Raw genomic sequence first — 27,500 nt, 5'->3', positions numbered from 1 at the left:
CCTCCCCTCACCTCCTCACCTGCTCAACCCCTGAAGAGTTTATTTTGGCCATGGAGTGCACGGAAAAACAAAAAAAACACACTCTCTTTGGAACTGACATTTTTTATAAAAATTGACATGAATGTGTTGGAAGAATGAAATATGTGTTTTCGGCCAACACTTGAGCCACTAGAACAAAAGTGCACTGAAAGGTTATCTAGGGCTTTTTAGTGTACTGGGAGCAAGGGGAGATGTCGGGGTTCAGGATATAGTGGTAGTGTGTTTTTACAACGCCAGCTGTTACTCCTGCACTGATGGTCCTGTTTGCTGTTAAATGTCATTTACGTATGATCTTTAGAGGTAAAATGAGACATCTTAACCTGATTTAGTAGACGTCGGGCTATTTTTAGCCATCCTAAATCTTTATTCTACCCTAATAAATTAGGTACTTAATTAGGTACGTTAGAAAAAAGATTTAGGATGTCCCAACTGTTGTGGTCAGATTTAGTATGCCTAAAAATAGCCGGACGTCTACTAAATCAAGTTGGGATGGTTAGTGTTAAAAACAGCATAGGCAGGGCATTCCTGGCAGTCTGTTCACCCCTGCCCCCCCCCCCCCCCACCCTCCCTGGCCTAAAATCATGGGTCACTCAATTCCAGATGTGACTCTTTTGGGGGGGTTGATGCTTCCAACTAGCGATTGTATTCATCCATGTGATCAAAGAACTGAATTGATTATTATATATTAACATACACTCAGAATCAGAATCAGAAAAGCTTTATTCATCCCAAGATGGGCAAGTCAGTTCACTGTTCCAAGTCTCACAATATTTTTTTTTTTATAAATACTATAACTAGCAGTAAGAGGAACACAAAAACATATATCAACAGCAGTCAAATCAGTAGCCACTTTATTAGTTACATCTCAATGCAATCCAATACTACTGTTCTCTCTTTGTATTGCATATTGATACATCATTTAAATATGAGTTTTTGGCATTTTTTATGCTTTTATCAGATAGTTTGGAGAGATAGAGTGGAAATGGGGCAGAGAGGGGAATGACCACGGCGCGTACTATATTGGCTCCGGCCTTCGTTGCAGTGGTTGCGGGTTCAAATCCGACCCGTGGACCTTTACTGCAGGTCATTCCCCCCCCCCACCCCCCCCCCTCTCTCTCTCTGTGTCCCCATTTCAACTCTGTACTATCTAATAAAGCTTGAAAATGATCTTGACCAAAAAATGATCTCTAAAAAACAAACATACATTCACACCGTTTGCTGACGACATCCTTCTGTTTCTGTAGGGCGGTGGGGACTGTCCCGAGATGAGCATTGGTGCCATTAAGATCGCCTTGGAGATCTCCCTGCCGGGGTCCTACATTTACGTCTTCACAGATGCCCGATCCAAAGACTACAAGCTGGCCCACGAAGTCCTGCAACTCATTCAGCAGAAGCAGTCGCAGGTTTGTAACACATGTTATATTTTAGACAGTTTGGAGGTTAGGGTTCTAACTATGTCATATAGGGAGTTAGCTGCATGATAGCAAAGCATCTGAAAATAGTTATAGGCATATTTATCAATCCAAATTAAATAATTAAAGGAATAGTTCACCCATATGGAACCAGCATTCTATCATTATAAAATCGCTATTATAATATAATGAATGAGGTTTTTCTTCCCTCATTCTTCCCTCAGTCTTCCCTTGGCCCAGCTGTCCTGTTAATCCTAACCTACATTTTCCCATGTGTGATGTCACACATGGGAAAATGTAGGGTTAGACAGTGAGAACATAAAACACTAACAGAATTCAACACACCTTCATATTCACACTGGATAAATATATTGTCATTTAAGTTCGATCAACTTCACAGAAATTCAGTTTAGATTAGACGGGCTATTCTCTGGTTGCCATGGACTGTTACCACGGAATCGGTTTGATACGGCATATACAATATTTATGAACACACATTTTCAATCAGATTTTTATAAAAACTTAATTATACATCCAACTTTGATATCATATATTGATGCTCTACTATTTTAGACCACGTTTCTAGCTATAAGGAGATGAAATGTGTATGTGTGTGTGTTTGTGTGTGTAGGTGGTGTTTGTGCTGACAGGGGACTGCGATGATCGGGGTCACATCGGCTACAAGGTTTACGAGGAAATCGCCTCCACCAGTTCTGGACAGGTCTTCCATCTGGACAAGAAGCAGGTCAACGAGGTAAACCTATCATTTTATTTTATTTGAAATCAGTTAGGAATCAATCAAACAGCTGTGCGTTTGTGACTGTGTGTGAGCGTAATACTTAATCTTTATATCTTTCCTGTATGTCTGTCTGTGTGTGAATGAATGGAACCTGGAACACTGTAAAGTTGACCAGTTTAAAACGTTGCTGAAGACAATTTTTTTTTTAAATTGGCCTTTAAACAAGTTGAGACTTTGACACTCCTCCCTTTTATTTCTCTCGTGTATCTTATATTTTGTTTTGTATTGAATCTTGTACAGCACTTTGGTCAACTGATGATGTTTTTAAATGTGCTATAGAAATACATTTGACTTTGACATTACCTCACGGAAAAACAGTTGGAGCCACATTTCTCTCTATGTTTTTTTTTTAGTACAAGTACAATTTTTCACGTTAGAGGCTTCAAAAGAAACACATTCCAGTTTTCAAAAGATGTACTTTGGTCACGGAATTCATTTTGACACTCACTCACTCGCTCGAGCTTGGCCCTGGGGTTCTAACTCTCACGCTGTGTAAATTAAACGACGGCCCAAAAGCTTTTTTACGGCCTCTTTCTCTCTCTCTTGTGTCTCATGCTGTGCCCATGTTCACGTCTGGACTCCAGATCAAATGTGCAGGAAATGTTTCATTGATTTAATGCGTGCGGGAGCTCCTTTTAACCTTTCCCAAGAAATGTAAATCAACAGACGTACACACGGGGCAATCACTCTAACCGCCTGACGTTTGAATTGTGTTGCTGTTTTATAACTGTAACATTAGATTACGTTATGCACTCGGAGGACGTTTTTTTTTCTTGATTTTGAAACATTTCCAATTAGGATGCATGAGAGCACTTATGTTTAGTAATTCAGTTTAGTAATTCTCACCTTGCTGTTAATCAATTTCATACACTTTCTCTCTGTCTCGCTTGCTTTGTCTTTCTGTTATCTTTGCTCGTAGTCTTATTTTTATCTTATTTTTTTCAGTGTTCTTAAGGATTAGAATTAAACGGATGATTACAAATTCACTTGTAGGGGCGCTTGTGGTGTAGTGGTTAGAGCCCCCCCTCCCAATTAGAGGCTCAGTCCTCAGAAGCAGAAGACACAGGTTCGAATCCAACCCGTGGTTGTTCTCTGCATGTCATTCCCCTCTCTGGCCCATTTCACCTCTGCATCTCCAAAGTTGTCTTATAAAGGATTAAAATGCCCCAAAATAATTAAAATTTAATATCATATATATCTGTGGATTTAGGGAACAGATGAATGATGCATTTCAATACATTTTATTGTCACATTTCCCCCAATGCACCTTGAGAATTTCCACTGTAACATTTTACTCTCCAGCCACAAATGCCTGATTGGTCCTTTACATGTTCTGAGTTAAACACTCCCTGCATTCCAAATCTCGTACTCTTTATTTTTTCTATTCTACATACTACATCTGACCATAAAAAGAATCTAGTTAGGATGCAGTATACACTTGGCACATACTTTTACTTATTTATTTCATCATAACATTGCGCCTTGATCTTGCTTCTTGTTTTTATATCTGTTGCATCCCTGGTTGTTTTCATATGGAGGCTACGTCGATGTGACGATACTTCAGGTGCGCACTGGATTATGGGTCAGAATCGCCCAAATAGCATCCTGTTTTCAACACTAAAAATATCGGCCTGATGTAGTAGACATCCGGGTATTTCTAACCATCCTAAATCTGGCCACAAGAATCGGGACATCCTAAATATTTTTTTCTGACATACTTAATAGTAGATTGGAACGCAGTGAATGTCTGGGTTTAAACAGTAGTAGTTTAGGAGGTCTCCTTTGGGACACGGGGCAGAGAGAGAGGGGAATGTCAGACACTTCCTGATGAAGGCTTTGCACATGTTGGGGGCATGACCTTGTACGCAGCTGACTAAATATGTGTGTGTGCGTGTGTGTGTTTGTGTGTGTGTGTGTGTGTGTGTGTGTGTGTGTGTGTGTGTGTGTGTGTGTGTGTGTGTGTGTGTGTGTGTGTGTGTGTGTCTGTCTGTCTGTCTGTCTGTCTGTCTGTCTGTCTGTCTGTCTGTCTGTGTGTCTGTCTGTCTGTCGTTTAGAAGTAGATTATTCATGATTGAAGATGAATGAATGGACTTCCTTTCAAAATGTTATTTTCATTTTTTAAACCCCGACATCTTAAGGCGAGACACTGCAGGCAAGATCAAGATACATCAAGATTAAAATACATCAAGTAGACATTAGAAAACATAGATAGATAGATAGATAGATAGATAGATAGATAGATAGATAGATAGATAGATAGATAGATAGATAGATAGATAGATAGATAGATAGATAGATAGATAGATAGATAGATAGATAGATAGATAGATAGATAGATAGATAGATAGATAGATAGATAGATAGATAGACATAGATAGACATTAGAGTAATGTTTCTGTATATTTCTTCCATAGGTTCTTAAATGGGTGGGAGGACATAAAATACATCAAGATTAGACATTAGAAATTGCATTTAAGAGATGGTAAAAAAATATATACCCTCGTAGAGATAGAGTAATGTTTCTGTATATTTCTTCTACAGGTCCTTAAATGGGTGGAGAAGGCCGTGCATTCGTCCAAAGTGAACCTGTTGTCCACAGATCACGGCAGCGGTCTGAGTAACACCTGGCAGATCCCCTTTGACCCCAGCCTCCAGGAAATCACCGTGGCTCTCAGCGGCCCCGCGCCAAGCATCGAGATCAGAAACCCACAAGGTAGGATAGGATACGGTACATGTGACGGCCAGTTATGTAATCTAATTGAATTGTTAAATCAAGCTCTATTTATATAGCACTTTTAAAAACACACAAGGTATGATAGGATATGTACAGGTGACCAGTTTAAAACGTTGCTGAAGACTCACTTTCTTTCTTTTTGCATTGGCCTTTAACAAAATTTGAGACTTTGACACTCCTCCCTTTTTTTTCTCTTGTATCCTACGTATATACATATTGTTTTGTATTGAATGTTGTACAGCACTTTGGTCAACTGATGTTGTTTTTAAATGTGCTATAGAAATACATTTGACTTTGCCTTTATATGATATTTTTGTAGACGTGTCAGTAGCAACACTGTTTTTTTGTTTTTTAAGTTTGCAATTTACATTTGTCCTTTGTAATGCTGCTGCTCTATGTGCCTTCAATTGGCCCCTGGGGACAAATACAGTGTTTTTTTTTAATTGAGTTGAATTGATTACAGTACAGGATACGGCCAATAATGCAATCAAATAAAATCGTTAAATCAAGCTATATTTATATTGCACTTTTCATACACAAAAAGGTAACACTGTTTGAAAGTGAATTAAAGGTTGAGTCAGCGATTCTGGAGAAAGCTTGTTGCCAATATCACTTTTTGTCCTAATCAGTGAATATCTCCTTATGATCCACCGCCTGTCTTTATGTAAACAAAGCCCCCCCCCCTCCCCCCACACACACACACCTTTAACTAGCAACATTTCCGTTCAGGCTGTGATTGAACACTTGATTTTTTTCAGTGTAAGGGCGGGCAGTGAATCGTGAGGAGATTCCTTGACTTTGACAAACAGTGATTTTGACAAAAAGCGTTCTCCAGAATCACTGACTCCACCTTTTAAATGGCATATGTCAAAGATGCAGAAGACATATGGCTGCTCGTGGTGTAGTATTAAGAGTGTGCCCACACTGTCATTAAAGCATGACAAATGCCTCCAAAAAAGGGTTAAATCTCATATATCTTATATAATATAGCCTAAATATGTAGAAAATATGAGTAATTGTCGCTGTGTCCCTGTTTTGTTGCCTGTAGGGAAGATTGTGGGGAAGAGTGATGGTCTGACGGAGCTCCTTCACATTCCCAACTCCGCCAGAGTCGTCAACATCAAGGAGCCGCACCCCGGGATGTGGTCTATCAAGGTAAACCATTCATTACAATGGTACAATGCATCTCTCCTTGTTCTAAACAAGGGCTGTGTTCCAATCCCCATACTTCCCTACTATTTAGTACGCCAGAAAAAGATTCAGGATGTCCCAATTCATGCATGTCAAGAATACCTAGATGCCTTACTAACTCCAATAGCATTTTGCAGTATTCATCTTTATTCTTGACATTTCTCGACATAATGACAAAAAAAAATCTTCCTTATATGATTTGTTTTTCTCTCCTGTGGCCCTAAAACTCTTCTGTGCTTTTAGTATGCAGTGTAGTCAAAATAACCAGTATGTGATTTGGAATGCAGGGATAGTTAATGTTTCTTTTGTACATTTTCTGTTTACATTACATTCTTTACCTGGAAATGCGTCTGTTGAAATTACAGGGCCTCTCTTAGCAACTCCTTGGTTGTCGTTTAAAAAGATTTACTGCAACTAGTTCAGTTGTACAACTTTTTTGGAATGAGGTCAATACACTCACACCAGAGCTGAAAGCTGCATGTGCCTCTGAGGTGTGTAGTAGGCTCTAAAGTTAGATTAGTCAAGTCAAGTCAAGTCAGCTTTATTGTCAATAACTTCACATGTACAATAAATATAAGGGAATGGACTGAGAAGACCTTTCTTACTATCCCATGGTGAACAGATGCAAAGTGCACAGGCACAAACAAACAAATAGACGAGATCATTCCAAACACTAAAAATAGACAATGATATGTACAAAGATGGAGTCAGTAAAACATTTCAGTATAAATAAATAAGTAAGTTGTGCAAAAAGGCAGTCAATAATGTGCGGTGATACAGTATATCAGCATGTTGAGATACACTGATATCTGAATCAGTTTAACGTGCAAGACCACTGGGTAAAAGCATCTAAACTACCAAAAACGTCATCAGAAAGACACATTTCAGCATCCGAGATGAATTTTAGGACGCCTCTGATAGATAGAAATAATAAATGAAGTGTGTTCGAGCCAGGACACTGCTTTCAACACAGCTTGCTAGAAAAATAAATGTGGGGAACCCTTTGCACTTGGGCCACAGTGCAGAAAAAAATAATTAAGAGAACGTTTTGACAAAATACAATGTCAAGAAATAAACTTGACCGTTACAGAGGGCGGTAAAAGCTGGAGAGATGATGACAGATTTGAGCTTCCGGTATCGATAACTCATACTCTTAAGTAAAACGTTATTAAAGCACAAAATATGCATCTTTGCTATCTTCCTAAGGCAGACAATGGGCTTAATTTTACTTTCCGCCGAAACTTGTACGCAGCTGACTAAATGTGTGTTTGTGTGTGTGTGTGTGTGTGGGAGTGAGTGAGTGAGTGAGTGAGTGAGTGAGTGAGTGAGTGAGTGAGTGAGTGAGTGAGTGAGTGAGTGAGTGAGTGAGTGAGTGAGTGAGTGAATGTGAGAAATAATGTATCGTTCTTTATGCTTGCATGCTGTGGGACGACAGCACAGTTTAAAAAACACCAAACACCAAAGCCAAAAATATTGGATACCTTCGATACCTCTCTGAAACAGTGCAGTGATTAGTGGAGCTTAGAGGACGTCTGCTTCCAGTTTTCTGTCCTTGTCCTAATTCCGTGCTCCTGCGTTCCCCTCGGAGGGTTGTAACTGTATCTGGCCCCCTGCTATCCAGCTAACGCAAAGAGAGAGGTCACACATTTCAATGTCCACACACTGTAAAGCCAGATGTTTGGGAAATGACAAGCATTTTTACCTGAGTGATTTGTTGAAGGAGGGAGCCTTGATGGCCCCTGTGTTCTTTTGCAGCAGTCTCCTGTCGGGACACTAATCGCTGCATAGCTGTGTTATGTGTTAGCGCCCATTTGATTTACAGTGGAAGATGTTACGTGTAAAACTGTGTCCACGCCGGGCTTTAAAGGAATAGTTCTTTGCAGTGTGAAAATACTATTACAAAATATTACAGTTGGGGCGCTCCGGTGGCGTAGTGGATAGAGCGCGTACCATATTGGCTCCGGCTTTCGTTGTAGTGGGCGCGTGTTCAAATCCGACCCTTGGACCTTTACTGCAGGCCATCCCCTCTCTCTCTCTCTCCCTCTCTCTCTCTCTCTCTCTGTCTCCCCATTTCAACTCTGTACTATCTAATAAAGCTTGAAAATGCCAAAAATAATCTTTAAAACATATATATATATAGCTATATATTACAGTCACACATCAATATCAAATTACAGTTATAAGGAAAACATTTTGGCAGGATTTTTTAGACTTTATAAAATCAGTTATCAACACTGTTTAATGAGCGGCGACGCATAAAAGTGTACAGAATTTATAACAGTTCCATCTAGGTTTCCATACATCAGAAGGTTAATCCACACCTATGTACTCCAGCCAACCAGAATAGATTATTCTCAAAAACTATGGTTTAATATGGGTGGTTTGCGGGCATTATAGGAGAACCATGTCTGCAAAATAAAGTAATTTGTAAAAAAAATTTAAAAAAAAAAAGTAGGCTAATCAAAATCAGAATTCTTTATTGTCATTGTAGAGTGTACAACGAAATTGTAGCAGCATTCAAGTATACACACAAACACAAAATATAAAAATTGTTAAAAAAAATAGCTAACGTGGAACATACTTTCAACCAATGAGACATTTTTTTCTCCTTTTCAATGATTTACTGTACGAGGTAAAACATCAGTCTCTTTTCCAGCTGTACATGCACTTGACCCGCGGGTTAACCCCATGCTGTGTGCTTTCACTAAACACCAGTGCAAAGATCCCCTTCCCTCTTCACTGGCAGCAGCTCAAAACATTTCTAAACTGTGTGTGTGTGTGTGTGTGTGTGTGTGTGTGTGTGTGTGTGTGTGTGTGCGTACGCGTGTGTGTGTGTGTGTGTGTGTGTGTGTGTGTTTGTTAGTTTGTGAATGTGTCTTTGTGTTTTTCTGTGTGTGTGCGTGTGTGTGTGTGTGTGTGTGTGTGTATGTGTGTGTTTGTTAGTTTGTGAATGTGTCTGTGTGTTTTTCTGTGTGTGTGCGTTTGTGAATGTGTGTGTGTGTGTTTTTGTGTGCATTGTTGGCTGCCTTTAGCCTCCTGTGTGATAGAGGAGCAGATTAGTGAACCCTCCCTGATATGTTGCGTTATCCTCTGGCAGAACCTTCTTCAACCTCTGAGTGATTATTTACATCGGAGGAGGAGTGAAACTTTGGGATATAAACAGGTGGAGTCAGCCATTCTGGAGAAAGGCTTTTTGTCGAAATCAATTTATTTTTTTTGTCAAAATCAGTGAATATTTCCTCACACACTAGCTAGCTGTCCGCACTGTGTTAATACAAAGCCTAGGCTCTGTAAACTGGTATGTAAACACAGGCAATGTAAACAAAGGGGGCCCACCATTGTTAGCAACATGCCCTTTAACAGAGCCTATGCTGTGTATTACGTAACACTGTATTTTTTTTATATAAAAGGTAGCAGATCATGAGGAGATATTCACAGATTTTTTTTTTTCAGTGGCTCTTCTGTGTAAAAATGTGTATCTGTTACCTAATTCCAGCAACACTGAGGGTGTATCCGAGATCGGTCCTGGTGTGTGTGTGTGTGTGTGTGTGTGTGTGTGTGTGTGTGTGTGTGTGTGTGTGTGTGTGTGTGTGTGTGTGTGTGTCTGTGTGTGTGTGTCTGTGTGTGTGTGTGTGTATGTGTGCTTTTGCGTGTGTGCGTGCAGGTGTGTGTGTGTGTCGTGTTTTGCGTGTTTCTCTGTGTGTGTGTGTTGTGTTTTTCTGTGCGTGTGCGTGTGTGTTTGTGCGTGTGTGTGTGAAGTTAGGAAATAAGTTTAATGACAGGGACACCTTTTGTCTTTGTTCAGAGCCTGACCTTTAAAGGACCTCCTCTCCTAATTACAGCCTCATATACAACCGACTAACGACCCGGGATGTGTCCGTTGGTCAGTTCAATGACTACGCCATGTATTGTTCTTTATGACGGCAGGGCATTACCATTTAAGGCCTTTTGTCCCTTTTTAACCTCTATGTTTAAGCCATTTCACCCCCTTAGCTTTGTTGTCTGTCTGCCTATTTATACACTACGCTTTTTTTTTAACCTCTTTTGTAGTTGTCTGCTAAGTTTACGTCAAGTCGAACGCAGAACCGTAATTGCAAAATGCAGTAAAAAACCCACACGTTCTCTTTCATTTTAAGCCCAATTGCAAAATGACAGTTTAGGAGTTTGCGTGGTGGTACTCAAACCCCTGTGTGTGACTCAGCGTCTGTGGCCGACACCTCCAATGTATCTTACCTGAGGTGTGGAGTTTCAAGCCTCTCAACACTGTCTATATATTTCTTTGTAATTACCCCGTCTCTACTGTATATTTTGAAAAAAAATCTTCAAAAGAACCTTGCACATAATGAAAACCGTATAAGCCATTAAGCCACTCTTTGATTATAGTAGTTTGTTTGTTTTAATTAAAGTGTGAAATGCCAGACGGAGTGGGTCATCTCTGAATTATAGATGTTTTATATGCTTTGGGGTGTGAGATATTCAGCTAACTTTAGAGGGGCTTGTCTATACACGCAGGGATGGTTGGTATTATATAAAGTGCCGGCGTTACACAACAGCCAAAGTGTTGTGTGTCTGTCATTAAGACCACTCACTCATCACTGCACTTTGATGCGACTACTTTTCTTTCTTTTTTCTTTTTTTTTGCACTTTATATATACAGCTCTGGAAAATATTAAAAGACCAGTTTGGGTTTTTCTTCAATCTTCATCTCTACAGTACTTAATGGAAATGCTCTTAATGACAATATGTTTCGGGGTAATTTAGTAGAAATGTTGTCAGTAGGTTGTGGAATAAAACTTAATGTGAATTTAAAACCAGAGACACTGAACATTTGGAGTGGTCTCTTCATTTTTTCCAGAGCTGTAACTGAAACCTTTCAACGTCAAGCATCATTGAGGGTTTTTGGACATTTCAGGACATTAAACATGTAGACAGCAATGTGGAATGGCAGCAATGAAAACTTTTTTAACCTTTATTTATACAGGTAAATCCCATTGAGATTGGAGACTCTTTTTCAAGGGAGACCTGTTCCCATTCCCACATTACCATTCACGCACACATTCATACACCGATAGCAGGCTAATCATCGACATTCACACGAGGCAAGGTGGGTGAAGTGTCTTGCCCAAGGACACAACATCCATGACACAAGTGGCAGGGCTGGGGGTCGAACCGCCAACCCTTCATTGGCTGACCCGCTCTACCACCTGAGCCACAGTTGCCCATGATCTGTAAACCTCCTTGCACCTTTTCCTTTGCTGCAGACATCCAGTGAAGGGAGACACTCTGTCCGTATCTCCGGCCTCAGCACCATCGACTTCAGAGCCGGGTTTTCCAGGAAGCCGACCCTGGACTTCAAACAGACCATCAGTCGGCCGGTACAAGGTCAGTGGGGTCAACCTTAACTAAATGCACACAATTCTTAAGGTTTGGGATAAGGAGATAGCCCTCTGCTTTGATATGTGGCTCATGGAGTTCTCAAGTACAATATATGGAGAAAATCCGTTATGAGATCTCAGGGAAAGCAAGAAAATTTAAACAGATATGGCAGCCTTTCCTGGACTATATAGCAGCGCTGAAGTGACCTTCATGACACCCTTTTTGACTTTTTATTTTTTGTTTAACATTTACCTTTAGTTTAAACAATGTCCGTAGAAGCCTGTTGGGTAGAGTACGCCATGTTAGTTGTTTATCTTATTGTGTCTTTTGTTTGTGTGTTAACTATATCTGATGTATTTTGCATTGTATATTGTGAGTGTATTGTTGTTTTCGCTTTGCATTTGTTTGACTCGACATCATTGTAAAAGAGGGTCGCCCCTCAATTCATCTCTCCAGTGTAAATACAAGTTAAATGAAAAATGAACTAAAAATATGTTTTAGGCTACAGTAAAGTATTATAGGGCCAGTTTCGTAGACATGGATTAAGCCTGGTTCTGGACTCAATTGTACTTTCAATGGACTCTCTCCATTCAAATTTCCATTTAGTTCAGGACTTGGCTTAATCCATGTCTGTGAAACTGGCCCTTATTGTATTTTTGTGTTTTACCAACTTTTCCAGGTATTCCCACCCACATCCTATTGAACACCACCGGTCTCTCCCCTCCCGCTCGAGCTGATAGGCTAGAGCTGCTGTCAATCAAAGGGGAAGTGATCAAGACGCTGCCGATTCGATTCTACCCGGACAGACGACCGTACGGCCTGTGGAACATCACGGAGTTCATTGCCCCAGACGAGGCCTTCTTCATCAGGGTGACGGGATACGATCTGGACGGCTTCATGTTCCAGAGGGTCTCCAGCGTCTCATACTCCAACATTGTACCTGGTCAGTGGTAATAGATAGATAGATAGATAGATAGATAGATAGATAGATAGATAGATAGATAGATAGATAGATAGATAGATAGATAGATAGATAGATAGATAGATAGATACATAGATAGATAGATACATAGATAGATAGATAGATAGATAGATAGATAGATAGATAGATAGATAGATAGATAGATAGATAGATAGATAGATAGATAGATAGATAGATAGATAGATAGATAGATAGATAGATAGATAGATAGATAGATAGATAGATAGATAGATAGATAGATAGATAGATAGATAGATAGATACATAGATAGATAGATAGATAGATAGATAGATAGTGGGTAGGTGGGTGGGTTGCAGGGAGGGAGGGAGGGAGGGCGGGATGGATGGATGGGTTGGGTAATTGAAGATGAGAGGAAGTGCTGCCTGAGTAATTTCCAAACTCTTTGATGGGCTAAAATGACCTGTATTTATTTCCTATGTTAATTCATGCATAGCCACCGTTCACTACAGTTCAGTATCAGTGTTGGTAAACTGTGCTCCTCTATGGCTCTTGTAGAAGCCCCGAAGGTGCTGATGCCGGCTGTGACCAACGGTTACTACCTCCATGGCGGGGCGGTGGGCTGCCAGGTCCAGAGCCTCATCCCCTTCACACTGCGCTTCACCAGGGAGGGGAAGCGACTAGGGGTGGACCAACTCTTCAGGTAAATCACAATAAAACATCTTTGTTTATATATACAGCCCCGGAAAAAGATAAGAGACCACTCCAAATTTTCAGTGTCTCTCGTTTGACTACTTATAGGCATATGTTTGAGTAGAATGAACATTTTGGTTTTACAATATAAACTACTGACAACATTTCTACCAAATTCCAATACATTCTTTGTCATTAAGAGCATTTTCAATAAGTTATGTAGAGATGAAGATTTGAGAAAAATCCAGACGGATCCAGTCTCTTGATTTTTTTTTTACAGAACACAAACACACAACAGAACAAGTGAACACAAATCAAATCAAATGTATTGTCATTCTGTTCATTACAAGTAACAACAAAACGAGAAGGCGTTTTCTCAAGCTATTAACTTAATTACTCTTTCATAGTAAAACTATTGGGGAATCTGTATTCACAAAAAATAGAATGTATTTCAAGGCATAGCACATCCTCTTTCCTAAGACCTTTGGATTTGGATACAGGGGTAAAAAAAAAAACTCTTCCTGGGTGGAAAAGCGATCCTTACTCTCTGAGCTATTGCTAAATAAAAACCAAAAGTCACATATCAAGAGGAAGAGACATGCTGTAAAGTGTTCAGCTCTGCCAAAACGTCCAGATGATGTACTGCGGTTTTATGGCTTGTTGCTCTTTTACTACCTGAGTATGTTTTAGAAGAAAAAAAAATTACGTGGAACCAACTACTAGTAATGAGTTTAACAGATACGTGATGTGGCTGGATTTGGAAAATATGGTAAAGGATTTGCCCCTTTTTCCTTTCTAAGTCATATTTCTCCTGTGAGCATATAGACAAACATAACTCAAGTCAAGTCCAAGTTTATTGTGAATTCTGCTAAATGCGCCAAACATACAGAGGAATCAAAAATGTGGCCAATCAGATTTGACTATGTAAATTTTTAGTCGAGGAAAGCCCTACTACACACTTGTACCTAATGAATGGTTTAATCTATATAGCTTAGTGGGATGCAGAAAGGTTTGTAAATTACTTATTAATAATTTACCAATGATTTGTTAGCAGCAAATCAAATGGATTCAGCATTATTCTCAACAGATAGATTTCCGCAGCAAAAGTTCTATGTAACTTGTTGCTGCCTCTTGGCCAGGACTCCCTCGAAAAAAAGGGGTTTTAAATCTCAATGGGACGTTACTGGATAAATAAAGGTTAAATAAAAAAATAGAATGTACAGTCTATGTATTGAATGTTTTTCCTTTTGTATCTAGTGAGTCCAGCAATGCATCATGGGGGATCGAGCAGGTGACGCTGAAGGACGAAGGCCACTACGAGTGTATCGCGATCAACAGCGCCGGGACCGGGAGAGCTCGCACCTTCCTGGATGTCTCAGGTTAGAACTAAACACACGCACGCACACACACACACACACACACACACACACACACACACACACACACACACACACACACACACACACACACACAACACATACCAAGACCTAAAAAATAATCTTAATCGACCATGCCGTTGTTGTTGTTGTACGGGAGGCCATTTTTTAAAGAAAGTAAAAACAAAAACTGGACTTACTTTGTTGACACATAGTTTAGTTCCTGGGACTTACTTTTGTCTGGAAAACCTACGGAATAGATATCAAAAAGGTAGCTACAGTACCAGGTACTTTAACATAGTGGAAAACCAAAAAAGGCATATAAGGTAGAGTAGAGTAGAGCAGAATAGAATAGAGGGGGGTGGGTGGGTGGGTGGGGGGGGGGGCGCGCTAGTGGTATATTGTAGTGGTTAAAGCGTCCCCCATAGAGTCTCAGTCCTCTTCACAGCAGACCACGGGTTAGAATCCAGCCCGTGGTCGTTCTCTGCATGTCATTCCCCTCTCTGCCCCATTTCATCTCTCTCTCCTAACAGTCCAATAAAGCATAAAAATGCCCCAAAAAATAACCTTTAAAAGAAAAAAATAGAATGTAATAGATTAGATGAGAATAGAGTACAGTAGAGTAGAGTTAGTAGAGTTGTTGCCATGTGGAAAAGTGCCATTATACAGTAATATCTTTTTCAAGGTCTCTCGCTGAGTATCCCATGCAGAGTGGACCCTGCATGACGGCACAATGAATGTTACTATATGGAAACTGTGACCCGAACACCATGTTGTAATTCATGCTCCCCCCACCCCCCCACACACACACACACACACAAACACACACCCACACACACACGTACACACACACACACACACACACACACACACACACACCCACACACACCCATAACCCCTGTGGCGCTCATGTCACGGGGTTTGTGTTATGGCCTTCGTGCATGATTTGGAAAGCAATGGACTGTAACGCTGATGTAAGACGAGAAGACGTATAAAGTTGTAAAAAAAAAAAAAACATTCCGGGCTGCGCACCAAGAAAAAAACAGAAAAAAAAATAACAGTAAAACAGTTAGTGATATTTTACCAGCCAAGGCAAGGCACGTTTATTTTTATAGCACAATTCAGACACAAGGCCATTCGAAGTGCTTTACAGGGGCATGAAATACACCAAGATTAGACATTAGAGATTGCATTTAAGAGATAGTAAAAACTAAGAAAATACATCAAGATTCAAGATTAGACATTAAACATTTAGACAGCGATGTAGAATGGCTGCAATGAAAATGACCTGACTGACAATATAGTTATTTTCTATATAGCCCATTTAACTTAATTACTCTTTCATAGTTTCAAACTAATAGAAAATATTGGGCAATCTGTGTTCACAAAACTATAATGAATGAGTGTGTGTGTGTGTGTGTGTGTGAATGTATCTTGAGGCAATCTTGGCCTACATCAGACATCATGTCGGCTGATCACATCCACCACAGTGCTTATACTGTGACTCTGGTGCACAATCTCAATACAATAGCAGATTTGTTTTTTATTAAGATACTTTTTTGGGCATATTCAAGCTTTATTAGAGAATACAGAGTTGAAATGGGGAGACAGAGAGAGAGGGGGGGGAGGAATGACCTGCAGTAAAGGTCCACAGGTCAGATTTGAACCCGTCGACCACTGCAACAAAGGCCAATATGGTACGCGCTCTATCCACTAGGCCACGATATAGCAGATTTTTTAACACAAATACACACCGGCCGCCATCATAGATTCATAAGAATTTACGATCACACTGAGAAAGTCATAAATTAACCCGGAGGATGATTTCTTGGGATCGTCCCCGATGTCTTTGAAAAGCTTTGAGCACAGAAAGGAAAACATTGGGATCATGTAGTGATTTATACCGTTGACTTCAAAATCCTCTGTAGTGCATTTATTGTATTATTTTCCGATTCCAAACCCCCCCCCCCCTTTCCATTATATGAGACACGGCAGGTCCCCCAGGCATTCAGTAAAAGGGTCTCCTGCTTCTCCAAATGTTGCTTAGCCTATCCAAAAAACGAATCCCTAGAGCCTCATCAACATTGTGAATGCCAAGCAGAAGGGAAAAAGGTGGAGAGAGGTACAGTAGATGAAAGAAGCGTTGTAATGTGCGGGTCTAACTCATACTGTAACTTTAACCCACCTTGTTAACAGTCCAAAGGTCATCATGAAACGTTGCTAGTTGATTACTTACATTAAAACCATCATCTTTTTGGGGCGCTCTGATGACGTAGTGGATAGAGCGCGTACCATATCGGCTCCGGCCTTTGCTGCAATGGTCGCTGGTTCAAATACGACCCGTGGACCTTTACTGCATGTCATCCCCCCTCTCTCTCTGTCTCTCAACTCTGTACTATCTAATAAAGCTTAAAAATGCAAAAGAATTATCTAAAAAAAAAAAAAAAATCATCATTATGCCCTTTTCTCTTCCAGAGCCGCCTCCAGCCATCACGGTATCGGCTAACGTAACAGCGTCTCCGGGCTCCGTGGCTGTGCTAACCTGCCATGTGGTTAGCACGGTTAGCTTCAACCTGACGTGGCTGAGAGGGGGACAGGACGCCCGGCTGGACCCCAGGCTGACGGTCCTGTCCAACCTGTCCCTACAGGTGTCAGCTGTGACCCCCGATCACTCTGGATGGTACGAGTGCAACGCTATCAACGAGGGAGGGCTCACGGCCGAGAGAATATACCTCACTGTGCAAGGTAAGGCAAAATCTAAATCTAAATTTAACAATATATGTAATTTGTTTTGTTTTTTCTTTTGTTTTTTCTTTTGTGTGAAATAACAACAACATTTTAGTTTATTGTATTTTCGTGCTTTTCATTTTGTTTTGTATTTTTGATATGTCTGAAATAAATTTAATCAATCAATCAATCAATCAATCAATCAATCAACTTTATTATTAATTTCTGCCAGGAAAAAATGTAACCATTTAAAGTAAAATTCATCAATCTGTTGCACTTTGAAAAGAAAACTAAGGCTAAATCAACTGTGTCCTATGTGAGCTATTCAGTCCTCTTTCCTGGAATAATTTGGAGACACGGAATTACCAGAAAGCAGAAAGAAAAAATGTAGGCCTACATGTTTAAAAAAATCCAGTCAGCTTCGGGAATTTTTTAAATAATGTGCAAGACATACAGAGGGGTCGAAAGAAATACGTTTATCTCAGACCCGCAATATTTGTATTTAGTCAATTCAATGAACATGTTAAAAGTATACAAATAAACAGACAGCATATAAGCAATTAAACACCTTTTTATAAACTGGATCCTCGGTAATATGGAATTTCATTTAATTTGAAATAAATAAATAACTCAAATGATATAGTTCATACAATAAAGTACAAAGGATATCAATAATCATGATCGAATAACAGTCTATATTCTGTATATTATAACAATATACACAATACATACATTCTAAATAGGGAGTGAGGAGTGTGTGTTTATATATGTGAGCCCAAAAAAAACAGGCTCAAGTTGAACATGATTTTGTTGGTTTCGTAAGCCTTTGTCATTGGAATGTGTGAATGTGACTTCTGCATGATTTACACCATAGAGGGGGAAAGGACTCTTAGCAATCTGACCTCCTTACAAAACACACTATGGTCTCTTTCCTCCCAGAGTCTCTATAATTCAAACTAATGCTTTAAAGGGACGCGTGAAAATGATTTACCTCGGACTCTCGGGTCGCGCTAAATTAGATTATTTAACATCTTGGGACAGCTCGCACAGTCCTGTTCCTGTTTAGGTAACTGACCCTAAATCAGGAAAATTTCGTTGCAAAACTAGCTGGGAGCAAAACAACCCCTGAACAATCTGAAATGGCCTTTGAATTTCATTTGATGGGCGTAACAGTTTTTTTTAAGGTGCTCCACGGAATTATCAGTTTGTGTTCATTCTAGCACCCCCTATGGACAAAAGCGGTTGTGTTTTTTTACTACACCAGCTGTAGTTCCTGGGTGAGCGTACCCATGACAAAGGCATTGAGAAAAACGGTATAAAAACAGCATTGTTTGCACTGATGGTCTCGTTTGCTGTGACATGAAATGTATGATCATCAGATGAAAAATTAGACTGTTTCAGAAATATTTAAAAGTTCCTCGTAGCACCTTTAAGTAAACAAGCGGATAGGTCAATTGTTAGCTTAACTCCTTCCAGCTTCCTCCTACATGCACCAACGTTACTGTCATAAGAGCAGCATATCAGCTTTGTGTTAGTGATCCCCAGTGATAGTGTCCATAATATGAACATGTTTTATACAATAACCCAAAATGTAATCAAGTCCGAACACTGACATTGTATCAAAACATTTTGGAAGAGTAATTGAATATGTGTCTCTCATGTAACACAATTTGTTAGATCATTTCTATAGACTGATTTTTATCATTTAAACTTGTAATGGGAGAGTGCAGTTGGCATTAAAGCTGGGGTATATGATTTCTGATTGGTCAAAGTTAACATGAGCTGTACACTTTGACCAATCAGAGTGAGGCTCCGATTCTCTGTTCTTATTGGCTGTTGGGACTGTGCATTCACTTTGGCACGACTTTGTTGGTGTAGAGCGTGTCAGGGAGGGACCATAGGGGAGGGACCAAAGAGAACAAGTGGAGCGGTTGAGGTATTTGGATTCGAATCTCTACCCCAACTGCCATTTTCTCCCCAAATCCTCCACCCCAGCTTTAAGTTAAATATTATGTGGTAGTTAAAAAGATCTTCTATTTGATTCGGTACCCTGATAGAGGAAACTAGGTATTTATATTTGATCAAATTGCACTGGAAAAATTCAGTGCGATTTTTAACCTGAGGGCAAGGCAAGGCAAGTTTATGTCTATAGCACAATTCAGACACAAGGCCATTCAAAGTGCTGTTCAGGGGCATAACATACATCAAGATTACACATTAGAAATTTCATAAAGAGACAGTAAAAACAAAGAAAATAGATCGCGATTCAAGATTAGACATTAAACATTTAGACAGCGATGTAGAATGGCTGCAATGAAAATGACCTGACTGACAATATAGTTATTTTCTATATAGCCCATTAAACTTAATTACTCTGTTATAGTTTAAAACTAATTTAAAACTATTGGGGAATCTGTAATCACAAAACCAAATAGAATGTATGTGGAGGCAATCTCGGCCTACATTAGACATCATGTAGGACGATCACATCTGTGTCTGTTTTGGACTGACTTGAGGTGAACAGCTGTCTCTCTCTGTATTATAACGTCAAGGACAGATTGAGAAGTCTCATGTTTAACACCAGTGCTGGGGACAGACTCTCACACACACACACACAGACATGCACACACACACACACACACACACACACACATACACACACACACACACACACACACACACACACACACACACAAACAGACACACACACACACACACACACACACACACACTCTGTTATGCTTGTCATAACAGAGTGATTAGTTGCACATTTTGAGCCCTGAAACATTTTCCATGGTTATAATGGGACATTTCTCTCTTCAATAACTTTTTTGTTTCTTCTTTTCTTGAAATTTTTTTCCCTACTTCTTCATTTATCCGAGTGTGTGTGTGTGTGTGTGTGTGTGTGTGTGTCTCCTGTCCCATCTCTAGAACAGCTGTCAGGCGGCCCTGGGGGGGTTTCCTAATTACCCCCTGGTCAGTGCCATCGTAGTTATTATTCTCACTCTTTGAAGTGAGTCTATACTGCTGACGTCTGACAAAAACCTCCAAGCTAACACAGTGGAGATGGGTGCATGTCCACATATAAGGACAATTTGAAAAAATGGATTTTAATACTATGAAAATGTCAGTGTTTGAAAGCCTTTTTTGACAGCAACCAAAGTTTGCAAAGTTTCATGATGATACCTATCAGTTAAACGTTTCACCACCCTATACACCTGCATGCAGCTAAGCCTTAAGGAGCATTAGTCGAGAGGGGGATGAGGTGACGGAGAGATAAGACTGTGAGTGGGGGAGTGAAGGCAGAAGGGAGAGGGAGAGAGAGAGGGAGAGAGAGAGAGAGAAAGATGGAGCAGGTGATGAAGACAGGCTCCTTCCTGACATATTAAGGCCGCTGCTGTGTCACGGTACAAGAATGCGTATTCCCCCCCCCCCCCCCCCCCCCCCCACACACACACACCCTCAGGGAAGGGTGACCTCGCTAGTCAGGAGCATGGCTTAGCTTTAGACACAGAAAGGGGCCCTTGTTTTAAACATTATCTAGTTCATACTGTACAATCGGCACATTCGTAGCCTCAAGCGCCGCTACAATTAAAATCAATAGGTGGCATTTCAATTATTTTCAAGGCAGGGTTGTAATATATCAAAAGTATTGCCTAGTATGTGGATGTATTGCCGGCCTCTGTTTAATGCTCTATATTTCTTTCAAATTTTGGCAATGCCGATGATTTAAGTGAAAGCATAGAACACTCCAAGCATTCCTTCACACCTACTGTTCCCATTTGTGTCTTTTTTAAATAATTTGAGCATGTGGCTTCTGACCTTACACAAGTCATATTTTGGTTTACAGATGACATGCAACGGATGACAAGTTTCCCCCCCATTTCTAGGAAAAAATTAATGCCATACAAAAAAGAAATGCCATAAAAGTTAATCTGGCATCTCATATCAATCGATCAGTCAAATCAGAATCAATCAAAATGTATTTATACAGCCCCTTTTAACCCTTCTATTGTGTTACGGTGAAATTTGACCCTTTACAACTTCATTATGCAAAAAATGTCTTTTAGTGTTTTATATTGGAACACAATTGTATGATATCCTCAGTGAAAGCTATATAAACACACAAAACAAATCTTTAATTTATTTTTATTTTTTTACCTTTTTCCTCACATAAATCTATAGAGGTTGATTTTAACCCCCGTAACACCACATATGTCACTATGGTTAAAAAAAAATACTAAAAAAAAAACACAAATAATTTATTCTAGAGAGTGTGTTCTAATATGAGTCTATTATATTCAGATAACGTATGATAACATATGTACTTATTGTCCTCATTATAGGAAACACAATGAGTGAACTGAAACATGGAAATGTTCTTGGTCACTGGGATAAAATAATGTTCATTTTATTTAAAGCTGGGGTATATGATTTGGGAAGAAAACAGCAGTTGGGATAGAGATTCGAATCCAAATACCTCAACCGCTCCACTTGTTCTCTTTGGTCCCTCCCCTATGGTCCCTCCCTGACACGCTCTACACCAACAGACGGTGCCAAAGTGAATGGACAGTCCCAACAGCCAATACGAACAGAGAATCGGAGCCTCGCTCTGATTGGTCAAAGTGTACAGCTCATGTTAACTTTGACCAATCAGAAATCATATACCCCAGCTTTAATGTTTTATAAAAGTTATTGAAGCATTTCTTTCTGCGCGATCTCTGCTATGTGTGGGTCTACCTCTCCTTTCTCTCCCTGTATTTTGCTACACTTTGGAAAAGCTGAGAGGCTCTGGAGATGTTTCTACAGCAGTGGGAATAGACATATTATAAACCCGCCCTAGAAGGCTTGAGTTACACATCATGAATCAATTGAAAAAAAAAATCTCTTTCTGGACTCCGTGGGTTCTCTCCGAGTCTGGTTTCAATATTCCGGCCTGTTTTACCAATAAGGAGGAAATGATGTTGAAAGATATGCCGTGAAACATTGTTAGTTGTAGTAGCAGCCGTAACTCTTCCTGCTACAGTCACACAAACACAACAAAGTTTATTCTCTGTTGCAGTGCGAAATGTTTGACTTTCATGTTAAAAGTGGAGTCAGCGATTCTGGAGAAATGCTTGCTGTCGAAGTTTAATACACAGCCTAGGCTCTGTAAACAGGCATGTTGCTTGCTATGGTGGGCCCCCTTTTCCCACTCTTTCTACATGCCAGTTTACAGAGCCTAGGCTGTGTATTAACAGTGTATTATTTACTATCTATGGTATACACTCAGTACGGAGAGGTAGGCACCGGACAGGAGGGTGTCATTTGTAACACTAGTAACACAACATTTGCCCACCATCTCTACCATTGAGCAAGGCACTTAAACCCTAGAAACTGCAGATGACCCCCTTCTGTACAGCTGCATGTGTGTGTTAGAGATGTTTGGGAGGGGATAGTGAAAACGACATTTTGATTACCGTGTGTGACTTACCTTGCATGTGCATTCATTGACAAATAAAGACTTAAAGCAGGGGTGGAGGATTTGGGGAGAAAATGGCAGTTTGGATAGAGATTCGAATCCAAATACCTCAACCGCTCCACTTGTTCTCTTTGGTCCCTCCCCTATGGTCCCTCCCTGACACGCTCTACACCAACAAAGTTGTGCCAAAGTGAATGGACAGTCCCAACAGCTAATAAAAACAGAGAATCGGAGCCTCGCTCTGATTGGTCAAAGTGTACAGCTCATGTTAACTTTGACCAATCAGAAATCATATACCCCAGCTTTAACTTAACTAACTACTAATCGTTTGATCTTGTCTCCTCCTGTAGAGATGCCCAGGGTTTCAGTGGAGCCTCGGAATCAAACGTTTAAAACAGGAGACTCTGTTCGGATCAGATGTTCGGCCACCGGCTTCCCCCCGCCCCGACTGGTCTGGACACACAACGACATGTTCATAATAGGATCCAACAGGTACAGTTTATATTTTTTATATTTTATTGTTGGATCAAAAATGCATCTGACAGTTATTTCTTACACTTACAACATCCTACCCTTTTTTTTTGTATACTTTTTTTTGTGTGTGTGCACATCATAATAAGATAAATTCACAAAATGTTTAGAGCGTCCCCCTAGACTAGAGGCTCAGTCCTCTTCACAGCAGACCCGGGTTAGAATCCAGCCCGGGTCGTTCTCTACATGTCATTCCCCTCTTTGCCCCATTTTTCAACTCTGTCTCTCCGAAATCTTTCTAATAAAGGGAATTTTTTTCTCCAAAAAATAATCTTAAAATATATTGAATTGTGCCTCTTGCTTGGTTCCAGACAGAGGATGACTCCCGATGGCTCTCTGGTTATAAAGAGCATGGAGCTGAGGGACGGAGGAGTGTACGGCTGCCTGGCCTCCAACCAGGCCGGGACGGACTCAATGACCTCAACCGTCACCTATATAGGTGAGTTACACAGAACACACGCATCTATCTATCTATCTATCTATCTATCTATCTATCTATCTATCTATCTATCTATCTATCTATCTATCTATCTATCTATCTATCTATCTATCTATCTATCTATCTATCTATCTATCTATCTATCTATCTATCTATCTATCTATCCATCTAAACAGGATAAATCTTTAACCTTAGTTGTAATATGCACATCCCTACAGTCGCCTATATACTGCGTATCCATTTGCTCTCTCTATCTTACTGATCATCTGTCTATCCTTCCACCCTTCTCCTTCCTGTAGAATCTCCCGTGGTGACGGTTGCTCTGAGTGATATTCTGATCAGCGCTGGAGAAACCACGGTGATGGCCTGCTCTGCCTCAGGGACCCCCCAACCTGAGATCCTCTGGTACAAAGGTAAACATCTGAAACCCCGTTCTCATCTCACAGTTTGTGTTCTAAATGGCCTGCTAACGTCCTCCCTACTAAATACTCAACATGTTTATACTACATACTGTCTACTTAACGATCGATTGTGAAAAAGAATTAAAAAAAAAAAACTTCTGTGTCGTTTGAAAAGACGCAAAGCATTGTGGGGTTGAGTAGGAAAAGTGTCCTATCGATCCATACACAAAATCTTCCCAGAAGTATGTACTCATCCGGGCATTTCTCGCCTTCAAAACCACAACATACTCAAAGTTAGTAGGGCTTTCTCGAACACAGCCTCTGTTGTGAGAAGACATTTTCCTTCGCTCACGTTCAAATTACAGAAACATTTATTTGCTCACACAGTCCAAATTAATTCTGTTTTAAACAGACCAATCCGACCACACTCCACTGTAACATTTTCTCTTGCTGTTGCTAGGTGATGTCAAGCTGCACTCTTCATCTCTATTGGACATCGACACATTAGGAGGAACGTTGACTATCAGAGAAACACAGACTATCGACGCTGGAGATTACACCTGTACTGCTGTTAATGCTGCCGGCACCTCGTCAGGAAAGATCTCTCTGGATGTAGGAGGTGAGCGTGGCACTGAGTTTATAGTTAACATTGTAAAAGCCATGTTTAGTATAGGGCTGGCCCGAATTATTCGAATATTCGAATACTCGTTTCGGAAAATTAGTATTCGGAGCTTAACACATGCTTCGTTTTTTTTTTTTTTTTTTTTTTCAACATTTTTTTTTTTTTTTTTTTCGACAATTTTTTTTGCAAGAAGCTAGTACTGCAATATAATGCCATCAAATAATTTTATATTTGGATATAAAAGTTAGTAATATTGTAGTAGTAGTAGTAGTATTGCTCATTTAGGAGGATATTACATCACTAAGTGTCATAGCGCATCCATTACTTCACCTCCGAGCGCGTAAATCTTCAGCAAAATATGCAGATACTGTCAAAATCGGTTCCAGGGAGTATATAGGGATAATTAATTTTTTTTCTTTTTTCTTTTTTTTTTTTAATGTTGTTTTTGATGGTGTGTTTTTCTGGAACGAATATTCGAATATTCGCTCGGAAAAACCAACGAATATTCGAAGCCTGAAAAATGGCATTCGGGCCAGCCCTAGTTTAGTATAATAGTAACCCAAAATAGATTACTAAAATAAGAATAATAATGCCTTCGGTGACCTAACTATTTTGTTCAGTTTTTTTCATGTATGTGCTTTAGTGTGTTGTATTTTTATTTTATTTTAAATGTGGCATAACTGTCTAACAAACACAGAACCTGTTTGAAGAGGAGAGCCCAAACAGAAACTAAGCTTGATTTCAGCTCTTTGTAAAAGGGTTGAAGTGTCTAGTACACAGTTGGCTCACAGTATATACTGATGTGTTATGTCTGTTATAGAGTGATACAAAGACTGCTTTGAAAGGTGAGTTTGCCAGACCAAGGGCAGAACGTGTCTGGTTTACACCCAAACAAGCTTTCACTGATGTGTTTCAGTGTCTATGTGTATGTATAGGTCACTGTGCATGATGGAGTTTTGCACATTTTTTAAAAATATATATAGTTTTTTAAATATACCTTTTTTGAATCATGTTACAAAGTGCTCAATAAAGGCAAGGCAAGGCAGGTTTATATATATGGCACAATTCAGACACAAGGCCATTCAAAGTGCTTTACAGGGCCATACAATACATCAAGATTAGACATTAGAAATTGCATTTAAGAGATGGTAAAAACAAAGAAAATACACCAAGATTCAAGATTAGACATTAAACATTTAGACAGCGATGTGGAATGGCTGCAATGAAAATTATGTTACTGACAATATAGTTATTTTCTATATAACGCAACAATAAGTTAAGTTTATAACAATAACATTTAATAATGGAAAATAAAACCAGACAAGTCCGATTAAAATGAGAAAAACCCAGAGACTAGTATACAACGATCAAAAACGATATGGGGATTAAAAAACTGAATAATAAATGTACCTGCCAAGCATTTCCAAACACCTTGACATGAGTTGACACACAGAACAATTCTTACTCGGATGTCTATAAATATGTTTTGAGTTGTGGTTGTTGGCTGTTGTATATACATGCTCTGTGTGTACACAGTTCAACACATCTGGTCCTCGGATCAGTAGTGAACAACCCAAGCCTACATGACGGACAGAATGAGATACAGATGGATGGGGTATTCCCCTTGAACGTTTTGACCTTTTAGAAGCCTGTACAGGTTTCTGCCGCACCCACACATGTACTTATATGTTTTATTTTATCACTAGGTTTTTAATATATTATTATTTTATTTATTTTTTATTTCAGGACAATGCACGTTGTTGAACATGTACAGCAGTAAATGTGCCAGATTGTAGCCCGGAGGATAATTTCCATCTGTAGTCCATTAGGCAGGTTGATGTTACAATAAAAATGACAAAAGATATACAATAGTAGAATTTGCTATATAAAATTCATTAGTATGCTCTACTGGTCTACTAATACGATACAGCATTGTTTATATGTGAAATAAAAAAAACTAACATTCACAATCTCTCATATTCGATCGCTTCTAGCCGCACCAAAGTTCACCCGTGAGCCTTCAGATGTGGCGGCGGACATCGGTTCGGACGTGACGCTGGCGTGCGTCGTCGATGGTTACCCCAAACCACAGGTCAGCTGGAGGAGAGAGGACGGACTCTCGCTGTCCAACCTGCCCAGAGAACAAGGCACCATCAAACAGAGCAGCACAGGCCTGCATATAACTAGTGAGTTTTAAAAAAAATCGGAATAAATCAAGAATTTTTTTTTTCATTTTCAAGCTTTATTAGATAGTACAGAGTTGACATGGGGAGACAGAGAGAGGGGGGATTACATGCAGTAAAGAAAAAAAATATTCTTTTATGCTCTTGATTTTACGCCTATATATTAATTATCATTAATTTCTTTCAGAGCTGTGGGTGGAGGACGAGGCTGTGTATGTGTGTGAGGCTCACAACCACTTTGGGAGGATCGAAGCCCAGGCCAGAATCACTGTGACCGGACTTGGTAAGCTGTTCTATTGACTTCTATGCAGTTGAGGACAAAAATGATTAGCCCCCCTTTCCTATGAAAATTTCACCTTTTCATCTGCAGTCTCTAATAATGGACCTTTCGGCTTGCTAACTTAAAGGTGCTACGAGGAACTTTTAAATATTTCTGGAACACTCAATTTTTTCCTTCTGATGAACATATATTACATGTTACAGCAAACGAGATCATCACTGCAAAGAATGCTATTTTTATATAGTTTTTCGTAACACCTTTGTCATGGGTATACGCTCACCCAGGAACTACAGCTG

The 27,500-nt window shown here is 39.8% G+C and overlaps 1 protein-coding gene across 1 annotated transcript in view; it reads left to right on the top strand.

The window, feature by feature from the left end:
• The window catches only part of hmcn1 (hemicentin 1), a gene marked incomplete at its 5' end in the record, with an annotated part of 135,582 nt that overhangs the window by 26,926 nt on the left and 81,156 nt on the right, over positions 1–27,500 (top strand). Inside the window, 15 exons of the mRNA XM_080032171.1 lie at positions 1,284–1,442; positions 2,083–2,205; positions 4,792–4,963; positions 6,033–6,139; positions 11,437–11,557; positions 12,231–12,494; positions 13,050–13,194; positions 14,442–14,563; positions 17,036–17,305; positions 23,099–23,240; positions 23,591–23,718; positions 24,018–24,131; positions 24,580–24,738; positions 26,736–26,927; positions 27,112–27,207. Of these exons, the coding sequence (XP_079888297.1) occupies positions 1,284–1,442; positions 2,083–2,205; positions 4,792–4,963; positions 6,033–6,139; positions 11,437–11,557; positions 12,231–12,494; positions 13,050–13,194; positions 14,442–14,563; positions 17,036–17,305; positions 23,099–23,240; positions 23,591–23,718; positions 24,018–24,131; positions 24,580–24,738; positions 26,736–26,927; positions 27,112–27,207 (2,314 nt within the window). The remainder of the gene's footprint in view (positions 1–1,283; positions 1,443–2,082; positions 2,206–4,791; positions 4,964–6,032; positions 6,140–11,436; positions 11,558–12,230; positions 12,495–13,049; positions 13,195–14,441; positions 14,564–17,035; positions 17,306–23,098; positions 23,241–23,590; positions 23,719–24,017; positions 24,132–24,579; positions 24,739–26,735; positions 26,928–27,111; positions 27,208–27,500) is intronic.

This window comes from Ammodytes marinus, assembly GCF_949987685.1.
Source record: "Ammodytes marinus genome assembly, chromosome: 8".
Classification (NCBI taxonomy): domain Eukaryota; kingdom Metazoa; phylum Chordata; class Actinopteri; order Uranoscopiformes; family Ammodytidae; genus Ammodytes; species Ammodytes marinus.
This window is presented reverse-complemented; position numbering and strand designations above follow the sequence as displayed.